The sequence below is a fragment of the Aspergillus aculeatus genome (genome assembly GCF_001890905.1).
Source record: "Aspergillus aculeatus ATCC 16872 unplaced genomic scaffold ASPACscaffold_3, whole genome shotgun sequence".
NCBI lineage: Eukaryota > Fungi > Ascomycota > Eurotiomycetes > Eurotiales > Aspergillaceae > Aspergillus > Aspergillus aculeatus.
In genome coordinates, this window is record NW_017962978.1 from 398,819 (window position 1) to 412,763 (window position 13,945).

The 13,945-nt window shown below is 53.9% G+C and overlaps 4 protein-coding genes across 4 annotated transcripts; 3 read left to right on the plus strand and 1 right to left on the minus strand.

Moving 5' to 3' along the window:
- The first annotated feature begins 1,240 nt into the window (after positions 1-1,240).
- Positions 1,241-3,124, plus strand: ASPACDRAFT_75822 (Eisosome component PIL1/LSP1 family protein). The gene is made up of 2 exons (XM_020204553.1): positions 1,241-2,051; positions 2,115-3,124. Exons 1-2 carry the CDS (start codon positions 1,554-1,556, stop codon positions 3,030-3,032), a joined length of 1,416 nt encoding a protein of 471 aa, XP_020059046.1. The 5' UTR covers positions 1,241-1,553; the 3' UTR covers positions 3,033-3,124.
- A 280-nt stretch (positions 3,125-3,404) lies between these two features.
- Positions 3,405-5,034, plus strand: pre2 (proteasome core particle subunit beta 5). Its single transcript, XM_020204554.1, has 6 exons — positions 3,405-3,623; positions 3,800-3,907; positions 3,987-4,142; positions 4,218-4,266; positions 4,324-4,433; positions 4,537-5,034. The coding sequence occupies exons 1-6, from the start codon at positions 3,492-3,494 to the stop codon at positions 4,870-4,872; spliced, it is 891 nt and encodes a 296-aa protein (XP_020059047.1). The 5' UTR covers positions 3,405-3,491; the 3' UTR covers positions 4,873-5,034.
- Positions 5,035-5,191: 157 nt separating this feature from the next.
- Positions 5,192-9,496, minus strand: ASPACDRAFT_1864291 (DNA-directed RNA polymerase I core subunit RPA135). Its single transcript, XM_020197840.1, has 3 exons — positions 8,894-9,496; positions 6,387-8,826; positions 5,192-6,314 (listed from the first exon to the last, which is right to left on the minus strand). Exons 1-3 carry the CDS (start codon positions 9,392-9,394, stop codon positions 5,530-5,532), a joined length of 3,726 nt encoding a protein of 1,241 aa, XP_020059048.1. The 5' UTR covers positions 9,395-9,496; the 3' UTR covers positions 5,192-5,529.
- Positions 9,497-10,920: 1,424 nt separating this feature from the next.
- ASPACDRAFT_1878970 (ADP-ribosylation factor-like protein) lies at positions 10,921-12,189 on the plus strand (the record flags this gene model as incomplete). Its single annotated transcript, XM_020198149.1, has 6 exons — positions 10,921-11,276; positions 11,430-11,502; positions 11,556-11,575; positions 11,647-11,709; positions 11,778-11,849; positions 11,916-12,189. The coding sequence occupies exons 1-6, from the start codon at positions 11,227-11,229 to the stop codon at positions 12,187-12,189; spliced, it is 552 nt and encodes a 183-aa protein (XP_020059049.1). The 5' UTR covers positions 10,921-11,226.
- Positions 12,190-13,945: the final 1,756 nt, after the last annotated feature.

A 13,945-nucleotide genomic window follows, 5' to 3' on the forward strand; every position in this document is an offset into this window, starting at 1 on the left:
AGAGTTCCGAGGCTGATCTGTTGGAGTGGTGCATAAGGTCGAGCAATCAATTCACCAGTTCTAGAGGTTCAGCGTAGTCTGAGCAAGCACAACCGCATATTACCGCTCTTGCTCTTTCTCTTGCTACTACCTCTAGATCGACACCCTCATTCCTCGCCGCCGTACGCCTTCCATACGCCACACGATACTCTGATCTACAGTATACGTATACGGATACAGCGACGCGAACGCGACACGCGATGTGCTTCACGGAATGTACCGAGGAACCCTGCAGCGTCTGTTTCAGGGAATACCGAAGCCGCAGCCGCAGCCGCTCTCGTCACGGACACAGTGGTGGCAGCAGCAGCAGTCCCATCCGCCCCCCACCGCGGTGCTAATCCCCGCGGCGTCGTCGTCGTCCTGCGGCCGCTCCTGCTGCTCCCTCCTACACGACCGTCCGCAGAAGCCGGTCCCGGTGCCAGACCATTGAAGAATCCCTGATTCCCATCCGGGCGGAACGGCCGCGGCCGGCGTGGGTGGATGTCCGTTGCGCGTATCGGTGTATCCCGGCGAGGGCGACGGCGGTGGAATGCGTTGAGATCGTGGAGCCGGAGGCGTGTCTTGTTGTGGGTGGATGGGGGCGTTGTGGGCCGGTTTGGGAGGTGGAGGTGGAGAGGGAGAGAGAATGCGAGGTTGAGGTGGAGTATATTCCTGCTCGGTGTTAGACCTGGGGGTTTGGGCCTTGCTGTGCGATTGCTGAGGATATGGCCAGACTGTGGTGTATGCGCGCAGTGGTTATGCTTTGATTTGTCCTAATCTGTGGGGTGTTGTTTTATGTGTCGCATTGGGGTTGTTGTTGTTGTTGTTTGTCTGTTGGTATACTTAGTCAGTTTGAGCTTCAGTTCAGTTCTATGAAGCACATGATCCACTCCACTCCCCCGATCGTGATGCCCGTCCGATCACCGAAGGAGATTAAGCTCCATCCCACCCATGGGATCGAGAGATTCTGCAAGCGGACAATGACTTCAACAGCCTACAGCATCCGTTCATGCCCGCATGACGTCACTGCATTGTACAGTACATACGCCATCGAGACAATCACATCACTCACAAGATGTGCCACGGCATGAACCACTTCCCCGTCGAGGTTCGTCTGCCTTACACCCCACCGCTGATCGATCTATACATTATCCATCTGAATCCCGTGTTTCAGATCTCGACACAATACCACTCTACTCTACCTACTTCGCACAATCTGCAACTGACTGCCTTGCTCACCTTGAGTACTTACTACCTCTTTAAACAAACAAGTAAATCTGTACGTCCAGGGAAGGAGCGATCTTATCTCGAACATCATATCGTTCCTGTTTCCTGCGTCCAAGCATCCGACCTCTACGCTCTCCAGTACAATCTCTTCTCTTATTGTAAAGTCCCAAAAAACCAAGCAACGTCACACTGAACAGTATCATGGCAATCATGTACGCAAGCCAGCCCTTCGAACCCTCTCAGGTCGACAGGCAAATATGCATGTAGATTTTTCGCGGCTGACCGCTACCTCACTCAGGCACCGCAACATGTCCATCCGGGGCCGGAGGAATTCCGCGCCCAACCGGACCCGGTTCAGCTTCTCGACCCTGCGCGGCCACCAGCAGCCCGAGACCAGCCGGCGACTCAACCAGCTCATCAAGAACGAGAACGCGGCCATCGGCGCCCACGAGAAGGCCGGCCGGGAGCGCGTCTCCATCGCCAACCAGCTGTCCGACTGGGGCGAGTGGACGGAGGACGATGCCGTCTCGGACATCACGGACAAGCTCGCCGTCCTGATGGCGGAGATGGGCGAGCAGGAGGACAACTTCGCCCAGTACCTCGAGGAATCGCGCGTGGTCCTGAAGCACATCCGGGACACCGAGAACTCGGTGCAGCCGTCGCGCGACCAGCGCGCCAAGATCGCCGACGAGATCCAGAAGCTCAAGTGGAAGGAGCCGCAGAGCAACCGGATTGATATCCTGGAGCAGGAGCTCGTCCGGGCCGAGGCGCAGAGTTTGGTGGCCGAGGCGCAGTTGACTAATGTGGTACGTTCTCCGAAACTTCCTTTCAAAGGAAAGGCTGAGAGATATTGACTGTGAGGTGTATAGACTCGATCGAAGTTCAAGGAGGCGTACGATATACACCTGGCGGCTGTTATCGAGCGCGGAGAAAAGCAGATCCTGCTGGCCCGTCACGCACGCCGTTTGCTCAACCATCTAGATGACACTCCGGTCGTCCCGGGAGACTCCCCTCGGGAGTATGACCAGATTTCGGCCACAAGACAGGTCATTGAGGATGCTGAGAATGAACTTCGCGCGTGGGAGAGCAGCGCAGAGCCCATTCATACTTCAGCCGGGAACGCCCTGGACAGCACCCTTCTGCCACGGTCCGGTCGTGGCGTGCGTGACTCGCAAGGGGCTTATGCAGTTGAAACAACTGCTTCGGACTCCGTGCGGGACGTGAACGGTTCCGCAGAGGGGTCGTATGCCCAAGGCACTGGGGCGAACGGATATGCCCGTGATACCCCCGCCGAGCCGTATGCTAACGGCAACGACACTGGGGTAAATGGATATGCTCGCGAGACCCCCGCCGAGCCGTATGCGAACGGTCACGGTACTGAGGCATTTCCTGATGCAGCCCATCGGGATTCGTATGCTGATGGAACGGATCATGACCGCTACGTCGACGGTGCCGGCTCTGAGCTGTATGCTGACACCTCCGCCCCGGAGCCCGCAACCACCAATACTGCTGCTGAAGAACGTTATACCACCGGTACAGCTCAAGACCCAGCCGTTATTAGTGGAACCGAAGCGCAGTCCAGCAAGATTCCTGGTACAGAGAAGTACACTGGTGAGGAAGTTCAGGGACAGACTGCTAACGGGGTTGTTTCCGAACCCGTTGGCAAGACCAGCGAAGAGCTGCTGCGGACATCACAGGACCTGCAGTCGGCGCCTATCTCTCGTGGCTCTGAGGTTCCTTATGTATCGAGCCCTATTCCTGCGCATCCAATTGCCGTTCCGATTTGATTCTTACCTGTTCATGTTCGGCTTGGATTTTGGGTCTCTTGCATGTCTTAAGTTCGGTTACTATGAAAATGAGGGTTTAGGTCGGGTCAGCGAACAAGAAGATGAAAAATGTAAACATAGATTGAGTTTGCTCCGTTAGTTGATTCTGTATAAGTAGGAATGCGATTATTGACCTTGCGTTTGTGAAAAGACCAGTAAATTTCAGTAGATTTAAGTAGGATGTAGCGACATAGTTGCTGTGGATCAGGCAGACGGTAGACAGCACGTGATCCAGGCGGCCAGCGTGACGCGGACGGAGGGATTGGAGCTCCCAGCATCATCAATCATCAGAGCTCCCGAGCTGCATCTGCCATCTCCATCTCATACTTCTCCATCCTCTCTCCACCATCTGCTGTGTTATTTCTTCCTCACCACCGTTCTTGCCACGTATTCGAACCCAACAATCACCTTTCGCACATCATGGATAAATTGGTCGCCCAATACACGCGGGCGCCGCACCAGAATGAGTTCTACTCCGAGCAAGAACAGCGTGAGCTCACCGAGAGCCTTCCACCTCTGTCCTTGAAGTTCAGCCTTCCTCCCGTCGATAATGTGAGCACTGTGCCATCAGAATTCTGCGTGCTATCTGGGCCTCCCTCTCTTGGTGGACGTCGATACGAACTATGTTCGGAGTCGACGCCGCCGCCGCTGCCGCCGCCTGAACAGACACTATGAACTGTCCTTCCCCTCACGGAGCCCATGATCGATCAGCTAACCCCGGAATCCAGTCCAGAGCCTTCCTCCGTGCTATGACCGATGACCACTCGAACCCCAGCTGTCCCATCAAACTTGCCCACGGAACGACGACGCTGGCTTTCCGGTTCCAGGGCGGAATTGTATGCCGTCATCCTCCACCCGTTTCCACATCCTTTGTCTTGAGAGAATGATAATTGACGGATTTGTTCCTGCCACAAGATCGTCGCGACAGATTCCAGAGCCACCGCTGGAAACTGGATCGCCAGTCAGACAGTGAAGAAGGTTATCCCTGTTTCGCGGTTGAGTCGCGGCGAAGATAAGCCGACGAACGAGCCGACTCCGGGTCTGCTGGGAACCATGGCTGGTGGTGCTGCTGTATGTGTTGCCCGGTTTGCGAAACTTTTTTTTTGCAGAAATACAGATTGCTGACGGCATGCGCTTGCCGCCCAGGATTGTCAATATTGGTTGAGATATCTGAGCCAGCAATGCACACTGCACGGTAGGCTTTTCCCCCTTTGTCTCCGAGGCACAGCCACTAACCTTTTGGGTTGCATAGAAATCCGACACAAGCGCCGTATCACCGTCGCCGCGGCCTCGAAAATCCTCGCCAACCTAACATACGCGTACAAGGGGATGGGTCTGAGCATGGGAACGATGTTAGCAGGCGTACGTTTTGATATCTCACCATCCCCTTTCCCCCAATTATCCCCCAATTATATCTCGTTGACCCATGGAATCATTGCTCTAACACTTTACATCGAATATACAGATGACCCCGCAAGAAGGCCCCGCCCTCTACTACATCGACTCCGACGGCACCCGGCTGGCCGGCAACCTCTTCTGCGTCGGCTCCGGTCAGACCTTCGCCTACGGTGTGCTGGACGCCAACTACCGGTACGACCTGACCGAGCAGGAGGCCCTCGAGCTCGGCCGCCGCAGTATCCTGGCCGCCATGCACCGCGACGCCTACTCCGGTGGGTTCATCAACCTGTACCACGTCAAGGAGGAAGGCTGGGTCCACCACGGCTTCGACGATATGAACCCCATATTCTGGAAGACGAAGCTGGAGAAGGGCGAGTTCTCGAACGTTACGTCGGAGTTGTAGGTCGGTTTTTAGAACAGGATGGGTGGGTGGGTGGCTACCTAGTAGATAGATTTAGGCTCTCTAGGCAGGTTTACCCACCCCCGCGCTCTTCAGTGGTAGTTTTTTCCGGTCTTTTGTATGGAGTGTGGATAACTTTATGAAATGATCAAACTTTGATACTTCTGTCGATTTGCTTTTCTGGGTTCTGGGTATTTCTGGGTATGGAAGTAATACCGTAGTTATTCCATAAACTGGCTTAGGGTAGCAGGTTTGCCGGCTGGGATGTGTACCTATCCAGAGGGAAGATGATAGCCTGGAAACGCATAGCGCAAAAGACATGCACCGACGACACCCATGGTAGAGATTAGGTACCTACTACATTAGCGACTAACCCGTACGTCACACCCAACCATAGCAGTAAAACGGAGAGGAAAGGAAAGTAAAGAAAAATCTTATTCACAGCAACATGCACTACATAACAAATCCATACCGTATGTGTGAGTGTGGTGAAGTAGCATACAAACGTTCGTCTCCAAGAACCAAGCAGAAATTAAAAAGAAGTTGCTGAAATACGCCCATCTATGACAAACAGAAAACAAACACGACAATCAATGCTTTTTTTTTTGGGAGGTTTAAAAAAGACACATTCTGTCCTAGCGGGGGCTGGCGGCTGGCTACCTAGTTATCCACCCGGAATTTCATCCGGATACCCATGGCAGCGAGTTCGACATCCAGGTACCGCAGCACTCCCGGCACGGCGACGACGGTGACGTTATCGCCGCCGACGTAGCGACGACCGTCCCCGTCCTCCCAGACGACGGCGCGGGAGTCATCGAAGACGGCCTCGCGGGCGCAACGACGGCAGCGGACGAGGCCGGATAGGCCGCTGGGGCCGTGGTGGTGGTCTTTGTTGCTGCTGGCAGACTGGGAGGAAGCGGCCTTGGCGGCGGCGATGCGGGCCTTGCTGGAGCCGGCGGCGGAGGCGACGACCTGGGTGGAGAGGAAGGAGCCGCAGTCGCGGCAGATCCAGGAGCGGGTGGAGTCGGAGCAGTTCATGAGACGGTCCTGCAGGAGGAAGGCGGCGCCGTGGGCGATCAGCGAGTCGCGCTCCATCTCACCGACACGGATACCACCGCCCTTGGCACGACCCTTGACGGGCTGGCCGGTCAGGTTGTTGACGGGGCCCGTGGTGCGGACCTGGAACTTGTCGTTGACCATGTGACGCAGACGCTGGTAGTGGACCACGCCGATGAAGATGTCCGCCGCGAACTCCTTGCCCGTGATCCCGCTGTACAGGGGCTCGTTGCCGAAGTAGTTGTACCCGGCCTTGCGGAGCTGCTGCCCGAAGTAGTCCACCGCCGTGTTCTCCTCGGAGAACTGGAACGGCGTGCAGTCTTGCGGGTGGCCGTGGAGGGCACCGGCCTTACCGGCCATGGATTCGACCATTTGAGCGATTGTCATACCTGTTTGAAAGAGCGGTTAGATGAATGTTGAGGAAAGGGTGTAGGGGGTTAGGGGCAGGGGAAAGAGCTTACGGGAAGGGAAAGCGTGAGGGTTGATGATCAGGTCGGGCTGGATGCCACTTTCGGAGAAGGGCATGTCCACCGCGGGCCAGAGCTGCGAGCAAACACCCTTCTGTCCGTGACGAGAGGAGAACTTGTCACCGATGATCGGCTTACGGGGAATGCGGTACCTGACGCTGATCGATTGGCAGGGCTCGACACCGGATTCGGCTCCCAGGATGCGCAGGCTGTCGATGTATCCTTCTTCCGCGTCCTTGTACTTCACGAAGTGAGTGACGCCATCCACGTTCACGTACGAGTCGCTGGCGGCGTCATACCGCACGTTGTGCCACGCCGCAACATAGCTGCCTTCCTTGACTCGGGCGCCAATGTGAGGCAGACCGTCTTCATCGAGGGTGGCACGCCATTCGGCCTTGATCTGGTCACCAGGGGCAAAACCGAAGAGCTTGGTGATCTCACGGCGGGACTTGCCGCGGCGGGAGTCGTTGTCGTCAAGGCCATGGACCTTGGTCTTGTAGATCGTACCGTGACCGAAGCCACGTTCGTGGGAGGATTTGTTGATGATCATAGCGTCGTCCATGTCGTAACCGGTGTAGGAGATAATAGCAACAATAGCGTTCGTACCGTTGGGGAAGTTGTCCAGACCGTAGGCGTTGTAGAGCGGCGACCGCACGATCGGGGTCTGACCAGTCTGCAACCGGTACAGCTTGTTGTCGGTGCGGTAATCGATCGCAGTACCAGGCGTACCCATGGTCTGTTTGCTCATCTGACACTGGTACATGTTACGAGGGGATTGGTTCTGATCGGAGAATGGCGTCATATTGGCGACAATGGAGAACATGTTCGTGGGAGTGAACTCGATGTGGGTGGAAACGCCCGAGATAAGATCGTTGGGCATGCAGGCAATCTCCATGAAGGGCTGCTCGAATGGGCCGACGTAGTCGAGCTTACCCAAGGGCAGGTACTTGACGGGTCTGAACATTCTGGCGGCTTGCGAGAACATGTAGATACCAGGATACTGACCGCCATTGGAGTTGGGGACGTAGCCGATCTCCAGCTCGAGAGGGATACGGTCGTCTCCTGCCACCTTCCAGCGTCTTAGCGTGTTGGCAATTGCGCCAGCCTGCTTGGGGGAGCAGTATCCAATGACGCGTCCGTCCAGCTGGACAGTCACGCTCTCCTCCACGGAAACAGACGACTCAGAACGAACACCCAACTGCACCAAGACCTTGGGAATCTTTGATACATCAACGTCACTAGTGGCGATCAAGCACTTGTGCGCAAGATGATTAAGCAGACCACAAGGAGCTCCATCAGGAGTGTGTACAGGGCAGAAGAAACCCCAACTCTCAGGCAACAGCTTACGGACCGTGGTGGTCTTGAGCTGTGCGAAGAAGCTACCTCTGTGAATCATGCGGAAGTGACTGATGAAGCGGTAGAAGTTGATCTTTTCTGCCATGACAGTGTAACCGGATGCCTGTTGTAAATCAAGACCAGTGGGACTGACCAGGTTACCGGTGGAAAGGAAATATTCAAGAGCTCCTCCGATGTTCTCGTTGGACCGCTTCACAACCTTGCTGAGGAAGTCCCTCTCGAATGCGGAATCGGTGAACTTGGCTCCGCTGTTGCGGTTGGACCAGTCCCTGAGAATTGGGCTGAAAGACCTCACCCATTCCTCGAGCCTTTCCTTGAGAAGCATTCCGTAGAGGAAACCACCAAGAAGGATTTCTTGGTTGGAGACCGCATCCGGATTGTCCGGAGCGCAATCTCCGGCAACCAATGCATAGAGCTTTCGAATCATGAACAGGATCATCTTGAACTTGTCGTAATCCTGGGTTTCGGTGACGTTGTGGCAGCCCAGGTGGGGGAGGACAACCTTGCGGAGGAACTCGGTACCGGCATCTTCGTTGGACATGTCGGCCGCGACTCCAAGAACAGGCTTGAACTTCTCTCCGAGATATGATCGGCAGGCCGAGCGGCTGTGCTTGTTGTATGCCTTGTATGTCCGAAGCAGCAACTCCACACGATCCGTGATGAATGTGTTCTTGATGCCCTCAGACGAGGCGCCGCCCACGATTCCCTCGAAGATTTCGCGATCGTTCGTCTCTACCAAGGCCTTGAGGATCATCATCACCGGGATGAGGTACTCGTTCTTTCTCCAGGAGAAACGGAAGGTCAGGTTGCCGTCGGTCAAGTAGTGTAGAGAGTTCGTTTGCGATGTCTGATCTGGCCTTACGGACCGGATCTGGATACCGTATTTGGTGTATGTGTGGCCACGCTTGACGAAGGAACCACGAATGATCGCCATGGGGTAGTTTCGCTTTCCGACCACCAGCATTCGAATGAGCTTCTCGTTTCCGTTGACAATGAAATAACCACCCAGCTCCTCCGATTCTTCCTTGTGCTCGACGAGTTCATGAGGGGTCGCCTTCTCGAGATGGCATCGGTTGGTCTGCCAGCGTGGTCAGTAACTGCGGACCGTCACCGGACAGACAGTGTCCAACTCGTCATCAACTTACCCTCAGCATAATGGGGACCTGGCCCAATTCTCGGACCGACTCCATCCAATCGCCATTGTTGACCTGCCACTCGATGCGAGCGCGCAGCTTCCCGCGATACGTCGCGTGTCTCTCACGGCATTCCGAGGGATAGATATTGCGGTTGCGAGTCGCGAACTTGTTGGTAGGGGGCAGTGCTGGCTTCTCGAGAAAAACTTCACTGATCCGAACGTTGAGCCGGTTCCGTCTCGGAGCCTTGCGACCCTCCGCAATGCGAGCCTTCTTCTGATCGGGGGTTTCAGCATCGCCGTCGAGGAAAGTCTTGGTACCAATGTCCTTCAGGGCCTCTTCCAGGGTCTTGGGACCGTCGAAGAGCGCATTGAAAGAATCGACGTGCGGCCGGATGGAGGCGGCCAACGCTGGGTATGCGGTATGGTCGGTGGGAGGGTTCCTGAAGAGCTTCTCCCGCTTCAGGGTATCGTAGTTGACAGACCAATTGGTGTCAGTCGCTGTGGGAGCCATGGTCAGGAAAGCGTCTGGCGCAGTAGAAGCGCTCTATGATACCCAGAAGACTGGAGTGAGACCCCAAGTTCAGTCTGAGGAACGGACGAAGCCTCATCCTCGACCGACGGGGAAATTTTTCGAGGTGGACCCGACGGACAGATATCATCACGTGCTGATAGTCGTGCAGGTAAATGCTTTGTGGCCTGAGCCAGAAGTCACGGGATTGAGGGGAGGGGCAGAAAGTGCAGAAAATGCAGACCGCCATTCGCATCACGGGACTAACTAACGCACGGGACAGAAGTTCCGCCTTACCACCTTAGGCAACAAGGCAAAGAGCATGCCGGGCCCGGGCGGGGCCTCTTCATAGCCAGACAATCAATCAATGCCAATCAATCAATCCACAATCAATGGCGGCGGCGGACCCATCCTCCGTCGTCATTGATGGTGGTTTTAGTATGGAACTATCGATTCGAGGTCGAGTCTAAGTGGACGCCAGCCTGCTGGATGTTCCCAGTTCTCCTGCGCTGATGGAGTAGTTTGTCTCCTGGGTTTTTCGAACAGTCAGAGTGACAAGTCAAAGGGATGATTTGAGACTGACTTCGTACTGTACAGTCAGTCTTGGTCCTGTTGGCGACAATTATACCGAGTACGAGGAGCCCGTCGCCGACATGAGCGAACAGGGTGACCGGCCATTGTCTCATTAATCTGTTTAATCTTAACTCATGCTCCCGGGAATTGCCGTCATTCCTTTGGATACATTTTCCACGCTGGCTACTTCTTAGTCACTGACCGGCCTCACTAACTAATCGCAGACTTATCAGTCTGCTTAAAGTTAGGTTAACGGTAACTTACAGCTTATGGTTAGTCGGAATGTCGTTCATCTTCACCGATCAACTCTTTTGAAGGGAGAAAAGCGCTGCGACTGGAAGATAGGCCGTCATACTGCTCTGAGCATTCGAGCAGAGTTCTGACAGACTTGACACAGGCACAGACACAGACACAGACCTGACAGGGGACTGACTGACTGACTGGTCAGGACCAGGACTACCTTACCTTAGTTCACTACTACGTACTGTACTGCCTGCACTGGAGAGAGCACTGACTAGTAGGCGTTCCCCTCCCTCCTTCACCCTCCCTCTTCTTCTCCGCGGCGGCGGCGGCGGTGCAGGCGCAAGAGCGAACGGTCATGCGTGCACATACTCGTACTTAGTAGATCGATCCATCCATCAACGCTGCTCGGTCTCACCACCAAGCGGGAAAGAAAAAAGAATAAGGCTTCAGAAGAAGAAATTATTTTGATTACTTCCCTCTGTCACTACACCCGCCTTGAGGCTTGTCCAAAAAACTTGGAAATTTGCCGCCTTTATCGGTGCTTAGTGAATTTTACTTTCTTCTTTTCCCACCAGCCTTGACCCTTTACAACAATAATAACTACGACAATAACAATCTGCCGCAGTCTGGCGAAATCCCGACTTGCATCTCCAGGTCACAGGTTGTTGCTCTTCTACGCCGTTCTCTTCTCGTCTTCATATCCTTACAGTTCTTTTGCTCGCTGCGACAGATTTCTACCTTCCTACTCCTTCTTCTTCTTCTTCTTCTTCTCCTCTGTTTTGTTGGAACACGGCGGCTCTCCCTTCGAACGGCAATCCCCACCCCACGGTGTCCCAGCACCTTAGCACACCGTACACAGCGTCCGTGTGTCCTTGGAAACTCGATATCACCGCCCACACCCCGGTTGTCGATCGCCCACCAGCCGAGCCAAGCTGCAGTTTTCCACTTGCTCTTTTTGCAACACAACATATTAGGAAATTCCGACCACCACTTTTCCTTCTCAATTTCTCACTACCAATATGGCGGGTATCTTTCGAACGATCTATGACTGGCTTCTGAGGATGTTCTGGTAAGTGGGCCGTCGCCGCCCCCCCCTTCCCAAAATCCCCGAATAAGTAAATCGTTTTCTCCCCGGAGATGGTCCCTCCATCCTGCGGCCCGTTCCCCGCCGAGAAGGCATAGGATGATTTGCTAAGATCGCTTGTATATGATGCCTCTGTAGGGCAACGGAGATGGATGTCACCATGATTGGGCTCCAAAATGCAGGAAAGTCTTCTTTGTTGCGTGTTCTTGCGGTATGTCTTGGCCATCATGATCCAGCCGAAACTATCGCTAATCACCTTCACAGGGCGGGGAGTTCACTGTAGAGTAAGTCCGACCGCATCAGGCCTGGCTCAAAGATGGCGCAGAGTCAACCGATCGCTGATGTACACTGGTAGTTCGATCCCCACCATTGGGTTCAACACAAAGCGTGTCCAAAAAGGACATGTGACTTTGAAGTGGTGGGTACCCTGCTCTGGTATCGAGCTATTGCATAAGTCGTCAGTGTTGTGGCTAATATTCAGTGCAGCTGGGATCTGGGGGGCCAGCCGCGATTCCGACCGATGTGGGAGCGGTATTGTCGAGGCGTTAATGCGATCGTGTAAAGCATCCTTCTCTCCTGGACGTCAACGTCAGGCGATGGACGTCACTGACTCTCACCATTTAGTTACATTGTGGATGCGGCAGATCGCGCCGCTCTGCCAGTCGCAACGGAAGAGCTGCATGACCTGATGAAAAAGTCCACGCTCGATGGGATCCCCCTCCTCGTGCTGGGGAACAAATCGGATCTCCCCAATAAGTTGTCGGTGGATGATCTGATCGAAGCGATGGACTTGAAATCCATTACCCACCGGGAGGTGAGCTGTTATGGTATCAGCGCAAAAGAAGAAACCAACCTCGATGCAGTTCTGCATTGGTTAATCGCCCGTGCCAGCCGGTAGAGGTGACTGATCTGAGGATGGCACCCGAGGGAAACGACCGAGTAATCGGACCCTCATCGCCCTTCTATTCTTCATTTCGTACGCGAGATTGGAGATCGTAGACTGCAGCCGTTGTTCACGGCTGGCGGCCTAGTTGTAACGATGTGAACGTTTTTTGTGAGCCAGGCACATTGTTCGAATTCTAGCGAAGCTTTCTGTTTCATGGATGTTATGTTAATGAGATAGTCTTTGGAGTTGTTACCGCATATCTTGCATGTAATCTATCATTATATCGAAGCGAGCAAACCATCGATCGAGAAGACTGGTGCGGTGACCGGCCCACCCCAGATCCAGAAAGGGATCCGAGGTGGAGATTGTGTATGATGCGTATAAGATGTAGAATCTGGTGATGCGCCTCGGTTTGATTCAAGTATAGAAGGGAAAGACGTAGAGAGCGCCGTCAGTCGCGCACTTCACTGCGCCAGGCACACTGCAACAACTGAAAACATCGGCACTTGTTGATTGAAGGGCATGACATTCTTCTTATTCAGAACATTAGAGAGAATGTTGATCGAGGGGAATTTAGGGAGGGGGGAAGGAAAGAAACAACAACAGGGCAAACCAAACAAAAAAAGGTCAGACACACACACACGCGCACGCACACAGACCAAGTGATGCGTTGGCATTGCAGCTGCGTAGACGGGAACTAAGCAAGCCCTTCCCATGTCTTTCCAGCAAATCCTAGCCCCCACCAACAGGGTCCAGCGAAGGTCCAGTGGCCCTTGTCCGTTTGCGCGCTGTCATCGCACGGCACTTGTGATTAGGATGTGGGTGATTCATAATGGGGTGGGGTGGTTAGTATTCTTTGGAGTTGTGTTCGTTGGCTACCTAGTATAGAGTAGTCATCCTTCAGATTTGACTGGATTAGAGTAGTTCCCTTTTCATTGGAGCTATAATGATTAAGATGGTGAGTGAGTAAGCTTATGTGTACTTACACTAGATTAAGCATGGACTTGTATGTAGTGAGCGTCGCTGTATCGGTCTAATTCTTCCTCTTCGCCGTTGTAGAACGGCCGTCAACTACAGATCTATACCGGTATACCGGGATTTGGAATGGCACAGGGAGTAGATGCCAGCAATTCGTTTGGGCCCAACAAACTCGGTGAAATCACTGACTGCACTGCCACTTGTGTGTGCATAAAAGCTTCTTCCATAATCTGTAAAGTGCTAATCACTTTGATTGACACTACAGTAGTATTCGTTGCAGGACATCGGCGTAAATACTGCTATGGAGCCCAGAGCTCTGGTCTCTGCTCTGGTCTGGTCTGCCTTGCGGTGGATGATATCATGCCGAGACAGCACAGCCTCAAGGAAAGTGTGTTGAAGGTGTCCGTCCACGGTAGTGCGAATCGAACGGGTAATTTACTGTGGCACCGGATCACGAGATGTAAGCTTGAGAGAGTAAGCTCGTGATGCGATGTTGATTTGACTTGTAGTTGTTCTGCCATGCAACCGGGAATCTTTGTTTCCATCCGACCGTCGATTGCGGGTGGCAGTCATCCGAGGGATCCGATGCCATGCTACTGTACTGGACATAGTAAGGTATGGCAAGCAGGCACCAGAATTGATTTCGAATGAGGTGCGAAGGGGATGAGAAGGAGGGCGAAAAGATCAAGGATTATAAATGTGAAGGTGAGGGATGGGGATCTAGTGTAGGAGAATAAGACGGACTTCATTGTAGCTTTTAGTTTGTACAAAATTATGCAGTTGTTGGTCC